We start from the raw sequence: 23,465 nt of genomic DNA, 5'->3' as shown, positions 1-23,465 counted from the left end.
CTTGACCACGTTGTCCTTAGGCTCGGCTCAGCTCAGCTCAGCTCAGCTCAACACAGTTATAAGGACCCTGGCTAAACATGGCACATTCTGTTCCATTCAAGGAGATCTCCATTGCAGCACGTGGCAGATATTTGTCACACCGTTGTCAGGAACACCCATTAAGTTACGTCATGTAACCTTATTTTAGTTGCCTTCCGGGAAATGTAGTCTTATAAAATAGGACGTATACATTCTTTTCATTATATCAAATCAAATACGCACGACAAGACCAATTGGCTAAATATAAATATATTAATACCAAATAAAAGTGTGTAAGTACTAAATAATAACAGTGTTCATATTATTAAACGTTAACTTGAATTTACTTGAAGAACTACATTCCCCAGCACATGTCCAAGCGAGCACGCCCATTATATACGTATGCAACAGAAACTTACGTCATGCTTGCTTTCGTAAGAGTTATATCACATCGGAACACTGCATGCCGGTAACTTTGACTGAAAACCGGGAGGTGTGGCTGCATTTCTGTCTAAGAACTCTATCAACATTAACCTCTTCATCAATATAATAGGTAAGTCTAGTAAGCCAATATCCATGGTATTAACTGTTTTTAAACAGACTTAAAATGGTAAATTAACGTACGGTTAAGCCAGCGTTTCTCCATTACACACGAAGAGGCTGCTTTGTGAAACATGATATCTCTCCCTGAACATACGACAATGCGTAGGCTGTTGGCTAATTAAACGAAATGTTTTAAACTTATGCGACGGACTTGCAAATTACATATTTTAATTGTTGGCAACGCTTGCCAGGATTTAAAATCGGCGCTCGTAGATTTTAAACCTATATTTTTCATTGAGAAGAAACATTTGGGTACCTGTGATTAACGTACGGTTTAATAAGGATACTTTTGCTATAACCGCACGCAACATAGTCTTTGTAACGGGCAACCATGTCATCTTGTCGTCGCAGAATAATGTGTTGTATGGATTTTGGAAGGGTCTGACTGACTTGACCGAGCGTGCTTTCAGTGTCCTTGCCACCATTTTATAAGTTGTCTCAGTGCATCATTGTAAAATCATTATGGTTTGTGCTTCTTTAGCGATGTGCTGGTCACAACTTTTAGGCTGAACACCATGGGTTAGATGTGTTAGAGTTGAGATTGCCATTGCATTTCATTACAATTCTTTGTGGAAATATATCTGGTGTATTTCAAACGATATCCATTTGTTAAACTTCCTTGTTGCAGTGTCCTGTCCACACCTCTAGTAGATAGGGTTGCGTCCTAAAGTCGTCATTTCTTGCAGCAGAAATCGGGTCCAAAGTGATGATAAACCATGAATGTGAACTATTGTTAGAGAAACGCGTTTGCTTCTCTCCAAAGTGCCCAAAGCGAGACTTTAGTGAAACTAGCTAGGTTTGTACTATTTACTTGTGGTAACCATTTTCGAGTTCAGAAGGGCTTCTCTGTGAATTTTCAGATTTGTTCACATACAACACATCAGAAATGTTACAAGTGAAACAACTGGGGTAGAACTTCCAAACTTTCAGTCTGAACATGATTCATGTTCTTGTAAACCACTTAATTCCACTGTTACAGTAGTTGTTATACTCTGTCTACTTCCTTTTAAAATAATGCTTACATTTGTAGGTGTACTATTAGTAATCTCACGTGTGTGTTTCTTGTCTGTTTCATTCGATATTTCAGAAATGGCGACCTACGATGAGCACGAGTCGAAGTTCATGAGGAAAGCTAAGGAGAATCCATTTGTCCCGGCAGGTAAAAGATTTTATGAATATCCTAAAATCAAGCTATAGAATGTTTTGCCGATAAGTCGCACGATTGTGTATAAAAATTAAAATTATTTAATAGTGCTCTGTTATCTGAATTACTTGCCAATTACACAGTAATTAGCCTTAGTAAAAGGACATTCATTCCTGTATAGTACAGAGAATTCCAGAAGCTCCTAGCCATTATGTTATACAATGACATTCAAGTTTAGTACAGCTTGTTGGTGCTGCCTTGTAGCAGGTTACAGCAATAAAACTCTTGGTATCTCTTTCAGGGATGGCAGGATTCTTTGCAATTGTGGGCTATGGCCTGTACAGATTGAAGAGCCGGGGGGACACAAAAATGTCCGTCCATCTCATCCATATGCGTGTGGCTGCCCAGGGATTTGTGGTGGGAGCAATGACCATCGGTAGCCTCTTTTGCATATTATTTATTGTTCCCTAACATGCAAATAGAAAATTCATAACAGCCCTCGAGTCGTAACTCAAAGCTAGCTTCACAGCTGGAAAATTTGTTATGCTTCATATTTCCAAAACGCTAGGATAAGGTACCACATGAGACTCATTTTCAAAATGAAGACTGTTGGAATTACAGGAGGTATTTCAGAGTGGGTCCGGAACTGCCTACAGGGCAGAACACAGAGTAGTAGGAGGGATTTTATCTGAGCAGGGTACTGTGAGAAGTGGCATTCCACAGAGATGTAGAGTTGGGAAATGGAAACTTAAGGCAGGACTACTTTATGGGAGGAACAAAATTTGAATGTGCTCAATTTGGGGGAAAAAAAAACTTGAGTAGTAGTTGATGAAAGACTCTCAGGTTGTAGGCACTGTGCTGTAACAGTAAAAAAAAAAAAAAGTCCACAGGATGCTGGGATTTATAGTCAAATACATTGAGTATAAATCCAAGGAAGTTATACAATATCTTTGTCAGACCACATTGAATATTGTGTGCAGTTCTGGGGACCGTACTACTAAGACGTGGAGGCTCAGGGAAAGGTTCAAAGAAGGACAACCAAATTGGGTTCTGGTATGAAAGATAAAAGGTATGAGGAAAGACTTAAGATGCTTCTCTGTGATAGACTGGCAAACTGTCCAGGGTGTATTCTTGACTCTGGGATTCTGCATGATGGGATAGGCTCCAGCACCTCCCCTGACCTGGACCAGGAATCACCGGGTATAGATAATGGAATGATGGGATTTAAGATGCTTAATCTCTTCAAGTTTAGTAAAATGAGACTTAATGGCGATTTGAATATTGAGGGGGCTTGAATGGAATTTACCAAAAGTTAGATTCCGGACAGACGTTGGAAAGTATTTTTTCACACAGAATAGTCACTGCATGGAATGGCTTACCAGGTCATATAGTACAGGGTTTTTCAAGACCAGGCTTGATACCGTTCTAGATAATATCTAGTTTGTTGGTAAACTGAGCTCTAGGTAGGTACACTTTAGTGGTTGAAAATAGGTGAGCATGTTGGGCTGAGTGGCCTGTTCTTGTCATTATGTTATGTTATATGTGTTTTCTGAATAATACTCCAATTAAATTTGATGTTTTGGCAAGCTCTTGGCTCTTGCCAAAATTTTATCCAGTTGTACTAAACTGAACAATAACCACCAAATAGCTGCTGCAAAATGTAGATTTGGAGTTGTAAGTGATGGTGTGGTGTAGTGCATGTTATCTAGACTATCACAAGCTGGCAAAAGTGACCTTTAATTGTGTTACTAATACCATATATATGGCTTAACAGGAATCAATGGAACTTTCCCCAAAAGTTTGTGTTACCTTTTCTTGTTTTAAAATTGTGTAAGTAATGTTTAGTTGGCTGCTACTAAAAATGACTAAAGGCTAAACTTGCGGTGAGAACAGTGAAGTTTTAAATCCCAATTTTGCTTCTATATTGACATTTGATTGCTATGTTTTAATGCTTGTTTTCAATGTGTGTCTTATTTTACAGGAGTCATTTATTCAATGTACAGAGACTACATTGTGAAGCCCAGAGAACAGGAGAAAGCCCTGAAAAACCACTGAAAATGTTCACCGGCCCATTTATGTTCTCGGATGACGCCTCATTAAGGTGTTAAGTCGTTGATGTACTCTTAATATAAGTGCAATTCATATTCGTTTGTAATGGTGTATGAATTGCGTTAGCAACCTTTTGGTGCATTTTTAGATTGCACCTTCTGACCACATATATCACTGTGCTCTGTCAAAATGTAATGCCTAATCTGTACAAAATGCAATGATTTAATATTACTGTTATGGACTTCAGGGTAGATCCACTCCATCCAGTAATTTCAAACTGGGTTGTCGTACATTAATCAGGGAACTCTCATTCCACGCTGAAAATGACGTTAGAGCAGAAGGCAGCAGAGTAAAAATGTGGAAATTTGTTAAGTTCATTTCACAGTGCAACTGGGAAATGGTTCCAATTTGTGAATGCTTGAAACGTCTTTCTGGGATCAGTAGTGGAGTCAGATAAATAGTCTTAGATTAAAAGCAAATGTTGGGCTGGAAAGACAAGGTTATTTGTGAAGGAAAGAAAATTATTAAAAAAGGAAAGAACCCTCTTTGTGCAAGTGCCAGGGCATTTCAAACAGGCATAAGATCAAGATATTATATAGTTATATAGTTTATTTTCATATTCAAAAGACCTCCTCTAGTAGGACTTCATCTTTATACAAGAAACATTTTGAACTTATACATACTGTTCAGAATTTCTGATTTATGGAGAGAACATGTTTGATACCTCATACTCTTTTGTTTTCACTGGTCTGTTTAATAATGGGAAATGCATTTTATTTATACTTTTATGATGATATTAGGAGAGTAAAGGCAATGGCATTCAAAATGCCACATTTTATCTACAGTGTGTTATGATGAGAACAGCAAATGGATTATTATCTAAGGAAAATGATATTTTTGTGCCATTTGTTTCTTAAAAGAACAATGGTCACATAAATGTAAAAATTAAAGTATTCTTGGTGGAATTACACCTTGGCTGTGATACACAGTGAATAGGAATTGGTGTGAAAATTTAAATGGGATATGCTATTTATTTGATTTATCTGTGTGGAGCACAATTGTCAGATTTCTGAATGTCAGAGAAAATGACTATCTGTGCGTGGTGTGTGTGTGTTGGGGGGGGGGGGGGTTATAAGGTTATGTCTAGTCTATTTGGATCTCTTCATTAAAAGTTTTTCTTGAATTAATTCAAATGCCTCACATTTAATTTATACTGTGATTCACTGTACAAGTGATTCACAAACTTCAAATCCAGTGTATTGGAAGGTGGATGTCATCATAAAGTATAGATTAGGCTTAAACGTTAAATTCAAGATGTAGCCTATTTTAGGGGAAGACAACTATAATCCAAAACATTTAACAAACATCTTATAGAACTTATTTGTAAATCTCAACCGTCACCCTTTGTTCACTGTTTAAAACCTTAACTGTGTGGTTACTATGCTGTAGTGTTTATGTTTATAGATTTACAATGTTCTGAATGGCTGCTTGGCTACATTTAACCACCAGAGGACTGAGTAAATGTGCCTGTGGACTAGTCAGCACGGGCCTCTTTCAACATCTGGTTAAAACTATTATTGTGTTTTAAACTTTTCATTTGGAGAGAAAAAAGTAAAAGAAGAGTGGTCCACAATAGGCACTGCATTTTTCCAGAGCAACACATTCACGACTGTGCCTGTATTAAATAGGATTGAAAGTACATATTATCCCCTGGATGTGTTTGTTTTTTATCCATACAATCAACATTTCCCCGAAACTGTTGTCATGGAGACGGTAGCGTCGGCAGGGGTCTCAGGATGAGGAAGCGCTGCTTACAACATGGCTAGACAGCAAAATGGCTAGCTAGCATGCATGCTAGCTCCATTAGTGTTTTTTCCCCCCAGCAGCATGTGTTATTTCCTATCTGAGTGTTCTGAAAGCTAATCACGACGGCTATTTATGATCAGGTGAGTGCAAACTTAGCGGGAGCTAGAACAGACATCAGAAACCAGCTCATCTGGCCGGTTAGCCACTAGCTAACATCACACTGCAGTGTCCCAACGTTTATCAAGTTAGCAAACGGTACTTAACTGTACCAGACTAGATAGGGAGCCGTTGCCGGAACGTCTTTCAGTCACAGAATGAATAGTGAAGTTAGCTAGGAACCTGGGGCTTATTCTGTCTAGCTTGCTAAGCAAGTCTGCTACGGTGCGCTATTTAAGTGCGTGGTGTGTACAACAAACGGGCTAGATATGAAACAATAGATGGTTGAGCAATTCAGTTTCTGGCAGCTGTTCGATCACATTCTCAAGATGCAGAGCGAGAGAGCAAGTATCAGAGCAAAGTTACAGGCAAAACACGTGTTATAAAGTAATATCTGAGCAGACCTGGACAGTGTGTAAAGAAAATATTAGGCAACAGCAGTGTGGCATAGTGCTGCAAAAGCGCCAGTCCCTGGTGGAGTGTCCCTGAATTGCTTCTGACGGTATTCATTGGGAAATATGTAAAATGTAAGCTTTGTAAATCACCTTTAGGCCGTGCATCAGACCATTCACGTAATCACGAAGTTATTCAATAAGAAATACTAAATCACATTTCACAAATGACAGTCAACCTGTTGTAGAAAACGACACTGCAGAGCAGGACTAAAGTAGGTACAGCTAAGGATAAGCTCATAGCAACTTCGTCTTTTTTGTACATTATAAACATGAATCAATAGAATAATTATTTGCTTTTTTCTTGTAAATTATAAGGATGCATCAATTGAAGGATAGTCAAATTCATTTTTGCATCTTGTGAGCAGTGAAAAACTATGCATTAGCTACTGTATATGCATTAAGGCTTGCTGATATTAAGAAGCAGCAGACTAAGCAGTTGTCAAAATCTATTTCCCATCATAGTTATTTGGAAGTGTACCAGTTAATGTTGATTGCAGGTGCATAGAAAAAAATAAATATGCATGAATGCAACTTCTAGGCCCGTACTTGCATATGTTAATCTCACTTATACAGCCATGCTTTCAGAAACATAATCTGTGGCTAATAGTGCTGTGGAGTATGGAATATTAAGTAGAAGGGGTCAAATGCACATATGCAAATATCACAGTGTGTGGAAATTGTGTTTATTTCCAAGTAAACATGGATATTATGGTATATCTGACTAGAGAAATGCATTCTAAGAATGCTGATGTGCAGTTCTACTACAACTGGTTGCATTTGGAAAATATTTGTGGACAGCAGGATGGATAATGATGATGATGGGTTGGAGAACCTGAGGCTGCAGTTCCAGGCACTGCAGGCACAGCAGGAGAAGCGTCTGCAGAAACGAATGGAGAAGAAGAGAGAGAAGGAAACCACCAGCGAACAGGATGACCTGAAACTTGCAGAGCTGGATGGCAACACTGCAGACGATCTGAGTAAAAGGTAAAGCCACAATTAACTGTGACAGTGGTTCTGTTTACTCAAGTTTATAGCCAAGTTCCATAATTTCATATATCTTTGATCTTTTGTCAGCAGTTTTGCTTTTGACATTCACAGATCATGTGAACATGTAAGCAATATCTAATTGAAATTCACCTGAACAAATATTTTCTCTGTGTTACTTGAAATATTATTTATATCAATATTGGCTGATGTAGCTAGCTTATTATTAATGTGCTCTATTTTTACCATTTCGGACATTATAGGCTTAACAAAATAATAGCTAGTATGGCTGAGTTCTAGCTAGCTCAACACTAGCTCCTTAGATGTTTTCACTGATTGCTTTACTGTAACAAGCTACAACAAATGTAGGTGCCCATATTCAAGTGGACCTGGGGATATTTCAGGTACCAAAAGTATTTGTTAAAGTAGAGTGCTTCAAGAGGAGCGTTGACTTTCCTAGATCCATTTGAGTACTGCATTTTCCCTCAACAGATTCTCGGGCCTAGCAAATGGACTGTTTTCGCCACTCACCTGCTTAAATAGATTTTCTGTTGTTGTGTGCCACTAGATTACTGCAGGACGAGAATGAGCAGCTGCAGGATCAGGTCAGGGAGCTTCGTGATGAGAACAGCAGGCTCTGCAAACTGCTGAAGGAGAAAGACTTTGAGATTCAACGCCTGAAGAAGAAAATGGAGGAGGACAAACAGGCTTTAGCAGGTGTGTGACATTCCGGCACCGTTACTTGACCCAGATGCCATGCTCTGTGGCCTCAACTTTCCGTAATACACTACAGTCCAAAAGTATTGGGCCACCTGTGGTTTCTTTAAAAAAATAAAAACTAGGTAGAGAAGAATTCAGTTAATATATGCGCATTTAATGAATAACAAACCAAAGTATAAACCTTTTGTTTTTTCAATTTTTACGTACAATAACACACACAAAAAAAATGGACACGACTTTCCTCAATTAGCCTACTATGGTTTTAATTACAATTAAACTAATTATTGGTCTATCCAGTCATTTTAAAATCGGGGAGTGGGAGGGAAGTGGAGGGGTAGTTAAATTGACTGAAATCGTATCTACATTAAGCTTTTTAAAACAGCAGGTAGCCTAATACCATTGGCCTGTAGTGTAAGTAAAATAGACACTAAAGCCGCAACACTAAAGCTGCAAGAAGACACTAAAGCCGCAAAGTGTTAGGCTTGGATGTGCAAGGCCAAGTAAACATATTGTGGCAAGTTTGTTCCCTGCAAGAAATTGCAAAGAAGCTTAAGATTTCTAGGTGCAGTGTTCTGTACACACTCAGAAGCTGATGGGTAGTTATGTTAACAGGAGAAGACCAGGAAGATCAAGAAGCAGTAGACAAATGTCCACAGTGTACAGGTACAAGTGGCATAGTGGTAATTTGACTAGCCCAGTTGTTGTAAGTAATTTAGGTAGAATGAAAGGCGGGGAGAGATTGTTATTTGATTGTTAATTCTCCTGAAAACATTAAATTGAAAAACATTTCAATTCACTGTGCCTCAGCAAATGATAACTGTGGATTGAAAATGGTAGTCTCCCAGAGAACAGCTCAAGGTCATATTTTGTTTAGGTTTATGTTTTGTCAAGTTTCTAGATTAACTCTTTGCCCCACATCTCAGGCACAGCTGGCATGACTGGAGACGTGGCTGCCACCAAGATAGTCCAGCTGGCGAAGAAGAACAGAGAGCTTGCCACTGAGATCGAGCGAGAGAAGAACAAAGTCAAACAGACCAGCAACCGGGTTAGAGAACTGGAAAAGGAGGTACATGTTCACCTCAAAATGAGCCAGCAAGAGAATCGTCATGACTGGATTCTGGCTTGAGCCTAAGCAGCTGAATAGAATTGCGATGATGCCAACTAGCAAAACATCTAGGCGTTGCTCAATAGTGTAAGAATTCAAAGTTGTAGAGTCCATAAAAAGCAAGATGCTGTTTCAGCAATGGAGTATTTACAAGCAAAATACTCATAGTTCAGTAAGTATGCACACAACAGAAATACCATGAATAAACCAAAACAATGAAAATAGTATTTAAACTTCAGTTGCAAACTGTGCGTATCACTGCATTTATTCTATGTAGGTGTGGAGAATTTCTTAATGGTCTGTCAAGTGTCCCATTTCACAGGATGTGTGTGCTGTCTGCATGTACTAAAAAACATCCCAATGAAGAGCACAAATCGACAATCAATAATAGGCTAATCTTAAAAATATATATTTTACATTAAACTGCATTAATGCTACTCAATATAACATGGCAATGATTATCTCTAATTGGACTGATAGATATTTTGACTTAACTGTTTCCTTGTTGTTTTGTACTTGGTAATTAGTTGTTACTTGATTCATTTTAACTGGTTATATTTAGTTACTTATATCAGTTTGTCACAACTTGCATTATGTTTGGTTAGTTATAACAAAAAAAAGAAATTCCATATATTCAAGAATGGACCTGGCTTTTGATATCTTGTCACAGCTGCAAGGTGCAATATCCCTTCATCTTACTCCTGAGGAAAAGATGACCTCAAATCCGCTCCATTCAAGATCTACAGAGGGATTCACGGTAACACAACATAATAATCAACTTGACAAAATGTAAAAAAAAAAAAAATATTATGTGAACTTAAACGATTAATCAGTGAAGCTTCAAGTGCAGTACAGGCTGAAAAAGTATGTCACTACTACTTTTTTTTTGCAAATTACCACTCTCACAGTGTCAGAATATAGAGTTAAAACTGGCTTTAAAATGAATGAATGTAAATTTGTGTAAATTACAACTTATTAGCCTTCTTAAGAGCATGGTACTTTGTTCTACATTGTGCTTAAAAATGCCAATAATGCATTATAACTGGAAATTGTATTGTATATGTACTATCTGTCTTTCATGTGTATACTGTTTGATTGTTAATCATTTGTTAATTGCTAAACATTTTCAGATTTTCAAACAGCTGTACTCAGTAAAACTATTCTTAGTTATACTGTAATCCCAAAACACATTTTTTGAGAGTGGTACTCCATCCCTATATTTGATCCCGATCCTAATTTGCCAGATGTGGAGAATTTAATGGCATACATTGCTTTATATGAGCCAAAAGAGAACAGTCAGTGCAACTCTGGACTCAATACCCTATTTAAGTAACTTAAAAATGAGTACACTTCACAAAGGCTACACCAATGACACAGTTGCAAGAATTTCTGGAATTCGATGACCACACCAGTGGGAGGCTGGAAATTTTTTTTGACAGGGATCTTTGTGCATTTTTATCTCTGTATGTATGCGTAAGTTAAACACAGCAGGCCCCTTTGACACTTTGATACTGCCCCTTTTTTCTATTGCCCTCAAAGCCATACAACTCAGAGGTGAAAGCCCTTCAGGACAAACTGGCTTCAGCCAATTTCAAAATGACAGAATATCGTAATCAGATCCAAGCGGTGAAGCAGGAGCTGAAGATAGCTCAGAAGGTCAGTGTTCTGAATCTTCTCCTCATTTCTTTTGTGTCAAAATGCATGGTGAACAGTTCATGATGGGAGATGAAGATAGTCGCATCTTTTCTATGTAGGAACTTAGATCGTTATTGTCGTTATTCCAAGTTTTGCCTAAACCTTCAATGTCACCACCAGTTCTTACCCCAGTTCTTCATTCACAGGACAAACAATGTCCTTAGAGTTCAGACCTGCACCTGTGTTGTTGCTTGCAACAAATGTAACAGAGCAAAGCCAAGGGTCTGCCAGGAGATTTGGGCTAAATGGTTAAGATTGTATTTTCCCCATTGTTTGATAAAGATATTTTGTTAAAGCAAGAATACATACATAACTACTACTACTATAAAAACGGGTGATAGTCTGTGTGGGTTCATTGTCAGTGCTAACACTGGGTACACCTGCCACTAACTATGGTCATCTTGAGGTCTTTTATGATGCCTTGACTTGAAAAAAAAAACAAAAAAACCTACTTTATATCTCAAAATCTTCAGACAATACAGTGCTCTCCACAGTATTGCCTCCATTTGGAAACATCAGCAAAAAAGGCTGTATAAAATAAATAATACAGGCAATAAGCCATATTTCATGCTAAAATGGGATGCCAATAAATTTGACAACTATGTTTATTTTTGGGAAATAAATCTGTGACTTGTTATTGAGAAATTTTCTAAGTGCTTGTATTAGTATAAAATAATGTAATTTTGCCATTTATTTTAGCATACGATATTGTTCATTTCCTGCATTACTTTATACAGCCTTTGCTGCTGATCTTTATAAATAATTTTCAGGGCACCATGCTGTACACAAATGCTCATCCAACAAAGATTTTATTATTAGAAAACACGTTCATAAAAACGGATTTAGAAGCAATAACCTTCTCAGAATTGTCATAATGCGGTCCTAGTCTGAGCAAAATGAAACGACGAGTGGAATAACCTGTTTCTGTCATGTTCTCATTCAGGAAATTTGTTTTGTAGGCAAATGTGGATAATAGCACTGGGAAAATGAATGTGATGTTAAACCGTGCACTGTGTTCTCCAAGTTGTAAAAACATGCCACAGAAATGGCCACAGCACCATGTTCACAGGGCGAATCCTTGGGTGCAGGTGCTGACCAACGAGGTGGGCGAAGACGTGAGCATCCAGCAGCTGCTCAGCTCTCCGGGGAACTGGCGTGGGCGCTCCCAGCAGATCCTGGCCCTTCAGAACAGGGTGAGGAGCCACCTGACTCCTTGTCCGCCCCCTTGTCTTGTAATTAGCTTTATTGCTGCTTTAGTTGACACCAGACTCCTTGAAACACATCCTGCTCGAGGGGATGAAAAGCCTCAGAGATCACCTGCAATACAATTTGGCTACAGTCACTGGTCTGGTCCTGACGTAGCGATTCATTTTAACAGCTGAAATGGATTCCAGCTTAAATTAAATATATGTATCTTACAGGCCGGGTATTTCCTTTGAGATAATAGTCAATTTGTCTTTTGATGTCAAGGAGACAAGAGCCAAGGCCCCAGGCTACTGTATTTGAAGGTTCACGGTGGCTAGGCTGACCCCCTCTGGCTGTAATCAAAATGCACTTTGTCCTGCTGTTTTATGGCACCTGTGTTGATTTCCTAATGTGAACCCAGTGTCATATGAACCAAATTTTAATTTAATTCATTTAGTTTCCACAAAGCAGGAAATGAGTGCATCAGGATTCTTTTTGAAAACCTAATTTGCCTAATTGAACAATCATAATCCACCATGTGTTCACTGATCCAGGTCATAGATGTGTATTAAATTCAATTCAGTGATGATAGGTATATGCCGTTCTTTGTTGGTTTCTTTTTTAATATACAGAAATATATTCTCAAAAATGTATATTTCTCTTGAGTTCCTATTTTGTGAAACATTTTGTGTTAAAATTTGTTCATTAATATTACTAACACGGTTTGTTCCATAAACATAGACAATGCACAGAACAATACAGGTTTTTTAATGTACATTTTAAAAATTAGATTAAATTTACATTACATGGATTCAGATTTGCATTAGATAGTTTTAAAATTTGCCGACAGCAGAGTTTTTATTCGTAATGGGAAGTAGCAATTTCGAAGCAGTTGTGAATGCACCACTAACGTGTGCAACCACTATATATGTGTTTGCACATGTACATATTTTTGTTATTCTGTTTGTGTGTAATATATTTTGTGTGTATCTAATGGTGGCCATGCTTGGGGATTCAGGTGCGAGAGCTGGAGCAGCAGTTGGGTCAGGCCACCCACAGGAAGCAGCCATCTGTACTCAGCCTGGAGGACGAGATGATGGGAAGGAACCTCCCACAGCAGGACAGGAACATCAGCCACCTCCGCGCCATGGAGCGCGATAGGAAGGACATGGTAGAGGTGCGGTTAGAGCCAGGAGACACAGCTCTTATACACCGTACCATAACACTTCCAAGCACGTAAACCCTTCTCAGCTGGTCATATGTCCATTTCTTTGTCTAAAGAAATCCAAGCACAGATAGCATTAGTATTTACAGTCTACAACAGACCTGGCTTGCCATTTGTAGAAAAATTAAGCGTCGTTATTAACTATTCTCTGCCTTGGCAGAAGTTGAACGGAGATTATGCGGCCCTTCTACGGGAGCATGAGGAGCTAAAGAGGAAGTTTGAGGCATCCAGAGCAAGGAACAAGGTCCTGAGCTCTGAAGTGAAGTCCCTCAAGGGCCAGGTCTCCACCCTGCTGGAGAAGGGCAAACACGATGATGAGCTGGTGGACGCACTGCTGGTAAGGCTGCGGCCACTGGTTCCGTTCACAGATGCTCTGTGTACAAACCAGACAATTTGTTTTCTGTACGTCTTTATTCCTTCTGTCCTCTGTACTTCCTTATTTCTTCTGTCTTCTGTACTTCCTTATTCATTATGTCCTCTGTGCTACCTTATTCCTTCTGTCTTCTGTATATCCTTATTCATTCTGTCCTCTGTACATCCTTATTCCTTCTGTCTCCTGTACTACCTTATTCATTCTGTCCTCTGTATGTCTTTGTTCATTCTGTCCTCTGTACTTCCTTACTCCTTTTGTCCTTTGCACTTCCTTATTCTAGAGTCTGGTCGATAACAGGCTGTGGCTTTGGTGGTGTAATCATCACTATGCTAACTATGGATGTTCTGTCTTCATGTATGCTCATTTATAATTTTATTCGTAATTCATAACCATTGAGCCAATCAAAACGTTTTGAGGTTCAACAATACCAGAACCATTTCATTTACAAGAAACTTTCATAACTGACCATCAGGTTTTATTTAAACAATTTGGGGTAGAACCCAACCAGTGGTATGTACTTATGAGTGACAAAAAATGCAACAAAAAATATCTATTTTCCTCAAAGTCTTTTATTAATGTAACATACTGTTTTTCTAGTGCTAAGCTACATATCAAAAACATCTATGTAGTATGATTTGCGCCAGAGTTTCATTAATTTCAGAACGCAATTGGAATTTGAATTGAAATAATGTAAAGGATGCAGAATGAACTGGAATGAAAAGAAATTCAGTTTCAGTTCCAGCATGTTCCACTCAGTCTTAAACATAAATGGCACTATTTATGTCGCATGCATCTCGTCAACCTTGTTCTGCACAAGCCATTAGCTGTGCCCAGTGCTGTCTAGGCAAGCTCGGTGCTTCCTGTCGAACTACAATGTGTGCGCTCACCCTGGCCATAAAGGGCCACGGTTCAACAGGTTTCCCAGCTCACTATAAATCTCTGAGACCCAGCTGAAAATACAGAAGTTATGTGCAAAAATTGTATGATAAGCCACTGAGATTGCTCTTGGCTAGATTCTTGTGCTCGGTTATAATTACTGTTTGTGCAGGTGGCTGTGCTAATCTGGCACTGCGCAAGTTAAAACAAAAGTTTCCACCAGATTCTCAGCAGTTCATCAAAATGGTTTTACTTTATTTGAAAACATTTTATTAAAGAAGGTATAAAGCCAGCAGCCATTTTAGCCATTTTACCCATGGCTAAAACCATACAATCCATAAATACACTTCAGCCATTCTTTTAAAACTAACTCAAATACATGATAATTTGGGTTGTTGTAGTTAGCTTCAGTCAGTCGCTTAATTTACAGTAGGTGAAATACCCAGTACATTAGCAAGTAGCCAGGAGGATACACAAATTACATTACTTATTTTAGGACACTGCAGTTAAACAAAGCCCATACAATAGATTGGGGAGCTCCAGGGCTATGTACAACAGAATTTGCACAAATAAAAGAAAACATACTGATATCTTGGCCAGGGTTCACCTGAAAAGCGATTTTTGTTTTCACTCAATAAGACTCATCTGGATATGTAAAGGATGAAAATAAAATGCATTTTGAATACTAAGAAGAATTGGAGAAGGATTACAGTTAAGAGAAAAATGTTTAGGCTGCAGGTGGAATGCAGACCTGCTAGACCGCCAGCAGAGGGCGCTGTTGAGCCAGCAACAGCTCCAGGCTGATTTCCCCTCCCCCCCCCCCCCCCGCCCCCACAGAAACAGCAGAAGCAGCTGCAGGAGGTTCTGGCCCGCCTGAGCCAGCAAGATATGCAGACCAAGGAGACCCAGCAGAACCTGGGGCAGCAGCTGAACAGCGAGGCCCAGCGGCACGGCTCCCTCGTCCAGCAGCTCAAGCACATGGTGTCCGAGAGGGAGGCCAAAGTCAAAGAGTTGGAGGAGGAGATCCGACAGCTGTCATTCAAGGCAAGGAGGGCGCTGTCCGTTTACCCGACCCAAAACAATACTGTTTAGTGTCTGAAGCTGTGGTGTTGCAGACATTGGTGAATGACTCAAAATCAGCCATCTGCATAATGAATCGCCTTATTGTAATGACACTAAGTCACGTTATGCAAAACATTATAATGAAGATTATGAGTTGAATTTTATACACAGCTGAAGGGTGTGTGTTCCATGTTGTTTTGCGCTGCAGAGACATGATGGTGAGGAACCGGGTTCCAAGTCTGCTGTGTGTGGTTCCAGACCTCCAACAACAGGGGGCAAGGCTGAGAGGCTGTCCTCTTCCCGGTAAATATCTAACATCAAACATTTCTAAACATGCAACATTGCTATAAGTGTATTTTAGTTGACGTTTCAGTAAGGGCCAGTGCGCCTTAGGAAATGGAATATACATTAATATATTGAAATAAAATATATTTTCATGCTCAGAAAAGATACTGGTAAATGCACTGTAGCATATTGGAAAATATACAACTATTGCTGCTGTCAGATGATGCAGTATTTCTGTAAATTCTTCCTGCAAACGCATTGCTGTGAAACACATTTATCATTCTATTTTCCAAAAATTACACATTTTTAAAAAACTGTGCAGTTAATGCAAATCTTCAAAGGTCATAAGGGCCAGTGAAATAAATTAATGTAAAAGTGTTTTCACTGCATGTTGAACTATAAAACTGTCATTGTTACCCATGAGGCATTGATACTGTGGCCACAGCAGTATAGGTTTGGAAAGCATCTGTATTGGCAAACTGAAGTGCTTCTGTACGTCATTCTATTGTTCACTAATTATAAGTTGTGGTATCACTGAACATGTCATTTGCACAACCGATACTTTAATATCCATTATGATATAACAGTTCCGTAGCCTTGTCATTCATTTTGTGGTAATTTGGTATGTTCTTCAGTGTGATGAACCTTGAGCAGACCACAACTTTGCTGCTCAAACGTATTGACATTTTGAAGCCTTTTGGAAGCATTACAGAATGCTTCCAAAAGCTTGTTTGCTTTATCGCAAGAATGCTTGTTTGACCAACTCACAACGTCTCCTGATTTTTGCAGAGCTGTTTCCAAACTCGGCCACAAACTCGTGGAGACGGCAACCACAGTGCCTCTGTCGGGAACCAGCTCTGCGGTCGGGTCGGTTATGCGTCCGTCCTCCTTTTCTTTTTCACAGCTAAGGATTGGTTCTATCCTTCTGGGATTAGTTTTTTTTTTTTCCACTGATTAGACTGGGCCTTCACGATCTTCATCTCTGCCTCATATGGATTAAAATAAAAGCACAACTCTCAATATCTATACATATATAGTGTGAAGAGCAAAACACTCATCCTTGAAAAGCACAAGCAGATCCTTTGCTGTGATATCAAACAGGGTTGTGCAACACATAATGCAAGATGAATTAATCCCTGAGAATGTGTGTGTTTATGCTCGAGCACAACCACTGCGATAGAAACACATGGAAGGATATGTTTGTAATTCTGAAATGTTTGTAGCTTTAAAGTGATGCAAAAATTCACCAGTTTTAAGAATGTTATTTTTTTTAAACAAAGAGCATTTTATGCTTTTACCTCTTTTCTCTCCAATTTGGAACAAGAAATCATTTTTGCCAGCGCTCATAGCTGCAAGCTGTGCTGTTTGAGAGAGCACAGGTTGTGCTGTCCTGTGAAGCACAAGATGTCAGCTGTCGCTGCTTGATATGCTACAGTACACTAGTCAGGCTTGCAAAAACACGAGTCTGAGGAAGCGCTTCATGTGCAGCTTAACAGGTGGATGTGCAAGCGTGTGATCGACCAGCAGCGGTCACCGGTGATGGGGTCGCTGGCGATGAGTCACAGTCATCTTGGCAGGCTGAATCCCTCTCATCACTGGAGCCAACTGTGCATCGCTCGACGGGGCTGATGGCCACAGTTGGCACTGGCACAGTACAGATTATTTTGATGCCAGACCTCTCACTAGAACAGTGACCTAACAAGATGAACCATCCGGCAACACCATTCCTTTCAATCTTTTTTCGTTTGATTGAATAGAATTGTATAGTGACATTATGGTAGCCTTTTCTGAACCGGATACTCAACTTTTGTGGCTATTATCCTTTGTCATGCATGCGAACCGTTTGATTCTGCTGGACTTCCTACATATATTATAAAGCAATAATTGGCCCTTTGTCTAAATTTGATAGCATTTGTGGTTTGAGGTTCGTATCTCTGAGGTTCCACTGCATTTTGTAGAATTAGGAAGAGATTTTTTTTTCCATTTCACAGATCGCACGATGCGGAGATGAAGGCCTTGAAGGCTCAGTGTTGTGAATACAAAGCCCTCTATTTGGCTGCCACTGTGGAGAGAGATAAACTCATGGAGTTAGTGAAGATGCGGGAGACCAGGTACAGCGCCTCTTAATCACATTTCTGCAACTGGAGTTTACACCCTTAAATGGATTTCACTTGGTAGAAGGTGCCATAATTAGTGGATGTGGATTTTTTTTTACTGTCCTGCTGTAACAGAAATGATTAATACACTGTATCCAAACTGTAGTAACGGGGACTGAGCAGTATTCTATTTTAGGATCTTGGCTGCTCATTAAAAAAAAGATTTGGAAGACCGTGTCCTATCTACTGAAAGCAAAACTAGCATAGTAGAGTGTTTCTTCATGTTCGATGCCAATAAATTATTTCTCCCAGGATCCCTTACAATGTAATAACCAATTTTATTTTCTTTAAGCATTATCATTGTGACATTTCCCTTATATTAGTCAGGCAAACCTTTGCACATTACAGGTTCTATAATCTACCAAACAACTGCAAACAGAGCTCTATGTTTTTTGTCTCACATTTGCCCTCAGGAGTGTGTCATTGGGTCTAAGTTTAAATTTAATGAGACCCTCTGTGATTGTAACTTATTTTTGCAGTAATCCAATTATAACCATAAACATATTCAGCAATTATGCTCATGTGTTTATACTTGTCCAGTTGTACTATTCATAAGGTGTTAGTGTAAGATACATTTGTACAGATGGTGTCGTCCTGTATTCAGTCTTCAAATGCAACACTCTTTTGTATTAAATTTTGTAATATTAACTATATTGTAACTATTTTTTGTTAAGTTCACTGACAACTGAATTACTGCTATTGAGAAAATTAAGAAAGAAAAGCAAATACATTTCTGTTAGACTATAGCAGTGTATTTATCTTGGAGTGCTAAATAATATACTAATTATAATTACCACTTATATAAATAGTAATAAATAGTACTTTAATTAGCACTAAATAATAAATACCACTTGGATAGCTGAAATAGTTTTGTGCTAATCAGTGTTGCATCCGTGATGACTTTATAATTGCATGAAAGAGATTTTTTTAATGTGGCCAAATCACAGAATCACGGTAACATGAACATAGCTCAGGGTTCTACCGTGCTCCCATTTTAGGAGCATTTGCTCCTGAAACTTGCTGTGTGCTGACTTAAAAAATAATTTAGGCGCACATCTACTAATTGGGATGCATTAGTGTGCTCCTTGGAAAAAAATGTTAGCGTAGAACCCTGTAGCTTCTGATGTCTCGTTGAAATGTAAGGCCAGGCCAGACCGATGTGCAGGTGTGTGGTGAAGGCTTGAGGGCCTTGTGATTAACGGAGGGTTGGGCCCCACGTGGCAGGGAGCAAGAGGCCAAGGAGAAGGGCTTGGAGGCGGAGCAGAAGCTCCAAGGGGAGAGGCGGAGGGCCGTGCTCCTGGAGCAGCAGCTGGAGAAGGCCAAGCTGGACGCGGGAAAGGGCGGGGCCGCGGGGAGGACCAGCAACAGGGGCAGAGCAGGTACGACACGGCGGCAGCTCTGATCAATCGTCCGCCCGCCACCCGCCATTCTGACCCGTCCTCTGACCTGTACGCCTTTCCCAAAGCAGGCGTGTCAATCAGCTGCACGGGGCTGTCTGTGAACCAGGCCGAAGTGTCCCCCAGGAGTCCTGCAGGCCCAGCAACAGAGGCGCAAGTGAATGAGCTGAACACCAAGTAAGGCTCAGTGACATCACATCTTATATTTGAAATGTACATATTAAAATGTAATGCCATATTTTATATGTTCCATTGTCCATTTAGTTTCAACTAAATTAGGTGAATACCTTTTTAATGCAGTTATTACCACAGAAATAATTCAGTGTAACCCACTGTGGGACTTTTGGGACCTTCGATAAAATGAACAGAAATCATATTAATGACTTTCATTTGTTTAAATTAGACTTCAGAATGAAATGGGATTCCATAGACATCTCATAACTATTGTTTGACATAGAAAGTGAAAGTGGCATTCAGAGTTGAAGTTGCAACGTTACTCCCCTGGGTGCTCCATTCCGCAAGAGAAATTTCCCCATTCATTTTCCCATTGACTTTTCTGCTACTGACATATAAAACACACCATGGTATCATACCAGCATTATGTTTCCATTAACATTACTGCCTAACACCCAAACTATCTACTTTGGGAAGCAATTGAAAATGTATAATCATTTAAGTAACGGTACAAGACTGTGGTCTATTTTCTTTTTACTGACAAAGGAGCAACACTAATATAGTGTTAACACGTCACTGATCAGACAACACTGGTCTGTGGGGGAGGTCAACGAGAGACAAGCCTAAATTGCGGCCAGTTTTTTAACGTTACAGCCAACATTACATTCTTTAGACTTTTGTACTTTATCCTTCTAAATATTATTATATTAGCCAGGTAGCAGAGATGGTGCAGTGTTTTGTGGCAGACTGTCGATCATTTTTTATGCATTTCCGTATAATACAGAAGAGTTGCAGCTATGGATTAAATTGATAACATACGTTAGGCCCACTGTCATCCCAAATAAGCAAAAACCAGTAAAACTAAATTTGTGCAGTAATCCACTCTGGTTAAACACACCCAACCCATAATCTCAGGTTGTTTGAATCCCAATTGGGAAATTCATTAGGGAAATTTACTTCTGGAACTGAACTCAGTGGAAGTGACATCACACTTCAACTCTCTATAGGGCAGCTTCTAAAAACGGACAGATAATGGGGTCTCCCAGGCGGCATGTCCGGCTAAAACATTGGCTCCCTTGATGCAATTCGGCCCAGGAACCGAATATTGACCCAGCTGCCAGAGCTGACTGTGGATGGAGACTCATACGGGGTGGCGGATATTTGGCAGTTACGATGCTCAGGGGGAGGGGGTTGAGAGAGGGGGTTTCCAGTAACAGGGTATTCCTTGTTTCATTGCAAAATAGTGACTCCTCTGGTTGATTGGGCACACAGTGGGGAGGTGGAACATTCTGCTCGCAATGTAACCACAATGGGCACAAACAGCAAAAAAAAAAAAAAACATAAAACAAATAGGCATTTGGGCTCACTTCAACAGGCCTTAATGAAGAAATCATTAAAAGATGAGAAAATCTGACAAAACTTTAGAAGTCAGAAATTAGTATGCTAATTGTATTATGTTTACAAGCATTTGTGCTTGCACTTAACGCTTCACCAAAATCAGTGAGGTCATTTAAAAAAAAGATCTAACCTCATTGAAGGCATTATTACACATTTTATCACAAAAAAACTTACTATAAAATGTTATAGATGTTAATGGTTTTTATTTCCTCATACGTTCGTATATTCAGGTGTCTTAAAAACGTTACAGCCACCAGTGTTCTGAGGGACTTTTAATTGTATAGCCATTTCAGAAGCAAAATGGCACCAAAAAAACTGGCATTTACTATCTTATTCGAAATAACCCCAGAAGGCATTTTGTATTTTTTTTTTTTTTTGGTGTTATTCAAATTATAGCCAACCCCTGTCTTGACGTTCAACCTATATTGAACAACAATATTTTCATATGTATATCTTCAACAAGATCTTGTCTACAGTGTGGTATAAAGAATAATAGTTTTAAGAATGTGTGTTTTTTGTAATTACGGTGAAAATGAGACATGCACCACCTTCTGGATTGCAAATCCCCAGCAGCTACAATAGCAGGCTATGCCACAGCCAGCTAACCTGCTGCCAGTGTACATATTTTCTGATGGCTGTCACTGAGAAGATGAGTTTGAACAGCGATATTTTTACATGTATTTGTTTGCCAAGATCCTGTCTAAAGCATTTAGTTTAACGAATGGGTGTTTTTTTTACGGTGAAAAAGGGGACATGAGCCTAGTCGATTTGAGTCCCCAGCTGCAATGGAATTTTTGAAGCCACGGGCCACTAGGTTTGAAACGGAGACGTTTTTGCACGTATAGTGTTTTGAGAGTACACCTTTCATTCAAGTTAGCTATTTAAATGTTGTTATTACACTGTAGCATTTATGACATTATGCATGAAAAATAAACTGTCAAAATATGTTTTCTAAAAGATTACCAAAAGAGGTTCGACCTCCCGACTCATAGGTCTGCCTGTGTCAACTTTGCCTAGACCTACATAGCGGAATGGCTCACTTTGTGGATCAGTATGTGAAGGCAGTTTGCTAGGACAATGGGATGAGTCTTTATTTGCGACCCTGCATCCCAAATGTATAAAAAGCAGTCAGATACACATGGAAGCACTAATCCAATCCTTCGCCGCAGGCTGGCCATTCAGCTGGATGAGAACGAGGCCCTGAAGGCGGCCCTCCAGAGCACGCTCAAGGCCAAAGAGGAGGACCTGCGTCTCTACAGCGACATGATGAGCCAAGTCAAGCACGTCTTCCTGCAGGCTCTGAGGCAGCACAAACATGGCGCTGGCCCCACCAGCTAGCGCCCGCCGCCACTAGTGCCCGCCACTACTGCTGTCACGTGAACCCAATCGAGCGCATCCAGGAGTCCTCCGAAGCTCCCAGCTTTTTGTTCTGCCAGACCCATTGAAGACGTAATGTGATCAGGAAGCTCTTTGATCTGACACATGTAGAAGCAAGTCAGATCTGGTGTACTTTATAATAGCCACAATCACAGTAACCTAAAAATATAAAGGGTATGATCTGGAGTTTGTAGACAACAGACCTTCAGTAAGAACCAATAAGTCAGGTTGTTGAGGACTTCCAGAAACATAAACAGATATTATTGCGCCTTTCAAAAATGCTGAAGTCTCAATTATTTTACTAAATACTGTTATTGTGTGCAGTTAGATGTGTGTTTCTATGGCAGCGTATCTGTCCTGGCGCCTGTAATTATGTAAAACAAGTTTCAGGTCTACCACTCAAGTCTCTGCAGGATTTATTAAGTAGAGTGCACTCTGGCCTTAACTCAGAAACTAATTATTATGGATGAAAACAAATGTTGCACAGCTACTGTTTTCCTATTACCAGTTAAAAAGAGAGAAGCAACAAGGTGCTTAAAGATCAGATTTACATTTTTTTTATTTTTGGTGAGGGGGAACTTGCATTGTAAAGCTATAGCACTGTACTGTAGTTTTACAGAGGGTGCTTGCTGGAACCATGTGCGAACTGTGATAAGACACTGTTTCTAATCTAGATCTTTTTAGGCTCTCTGTGTTGTTTAAATGTATGTATTACATTACATTACAGGCATTTGGCAGACGCTCTTATCCAGAGCGACGTACAACAAAGTGTATAACCATAACCAGGAACAAGTAATGTATGTTACTCCAAAGAAAATGCTGTGTGTTTATTTTTTCCACTGTTTCTCAACTTGATGCTAAATTACTGTGTTTAGCTGTTCTATAACGGTGAATATAACCATGATTGTCTTGTAAGCTGTCCTGGGCAGGAACATCTGCTACGCGAATAAACAAATGCTCAGGCAAATATTTGGACTTTATTTATGTGACTTTATATAAGCGTAGTGAAAAACCCAGGTGCAAATGTGTTACCTCATAGGTTCAAAAACAAACTGCACTGCTGTCAGCTCAGCAATGGTGGAGTGGGGAATGCTTTTGAAAATGGAGAGGGGGCTATGTGTTGCCTACAATTTCCCATTTAGCCCATATAACTTCCCCAGAGCCCCCCAAACACATATGTGAACATCAGAGCATCTCTCACTGTGTCTTAAAGAGCTGTCGC

The 23,465-nt window shown here is 39.5% G+C and overlaps 2 protein-coding genes across 7 annotated transcripts; both read left to right on the top strand.

Moving 5' to 3' along the window:
* The first annotated feature begins 423 nt into the window (after positions 1 to 423).
* Positions 424 to 5,001, top strand: higd1a (HIG1 hypoxia inducible domain family, member 1A). The gene is made up of 4 exons (XM_064346943.1): positions 424 to 571; positions 1,709 to 1,780; positions 2,067 to 2,201; positions 3,747 to 5,001. The coding sequence occupies exons 2-4, from the start codon at positions 1,711 to 1,713 to the stop codon at positions 3,818 to 3,820; spliced, it is 279 nt and encodes a 92-aa protein (XP_064203013.1). The 5' UTR covers positions 424 to 571; positions 1,709 to 1,710; the 3' UTR covers positions 3,821 to 5,001.
* A 143-nt stretch (positions 5,002 to 5,144) lies between these two features.
* On the top strand, positions 5,145 to 23,210 carry ccdc13 (coiled-coil domain containing 13). 6 transcript variants are annotated; one of them, XR_010331830.1, is made up of 17 exons: positions 5,145 to 5,760; positions 7,030 to 7,215; positions 7,784 to 7,932; positions 8,859 to 9,001; positions 9,711 to 9,797; positions 10,580 to 10,696; positions 11,824 to 11,928; positions 12,939 to 13,097; positions 13,306 to 13,482; positions 15,232 to 15,438; positions 15,665 to 15,759; positions 16,531 to 16,608; positions 17,733 to 17,852; positions 19,122 to 19,276; positions 19,363 to 19,471; positions 22,036 to 22,947; positions 23,037 to 23,210. XR_010331830.1 is itself a non-coding variant. In XM_064346940.1 (16 exons), exons 1-16 carry the CDS (start codon positions 5,753 to 5,755, stop codon positions 22,202 to 22,204), a joined length of 2,061 nt encoding a protein of 686 aa, XP_064203010.1. In that variant the 5' UTR covers positions 5,145 to 5,752; the 3' UTR covers positions 22,205 to 23,210. The 6 variants fall into 6 exon arrangements, 5 of the variants coding, with proteins under 5 accessions (XP_064203010.1, XP_064203009.1, XP_064203007.1 ...); XM_064346940.1 differs by having other exon boundaries at positions 7,033 to 7,215; positions 22,036 to 23,210; XM_064346939.1 differs by having other exon boundaries at positions 19,366 to 19,471; positions 22,036 to 23,210.
* Positions 23,211 to 23,465: the final 255 nt, after the last annotated feature.

This window comes from Anguilla rostrata, chromosome 8, assembly GCF_018555375.3.
Source record: "Anguilla rostrata isolate EN2019 chromosome 8, ASM1855537v3, whole genome shotgun sequence".
Classification (NCBI taxonomy): Eukaryota; Metazoa; Chordata; class Actinopteri; order Anguilliformes; family Anguillidae; genus Anguilla; species Anguilla rostrata.
Note: the sequence above shows the minus strand (reverse complement) of the source record. Positions and strands in the feature narration are given on the sequence as shown.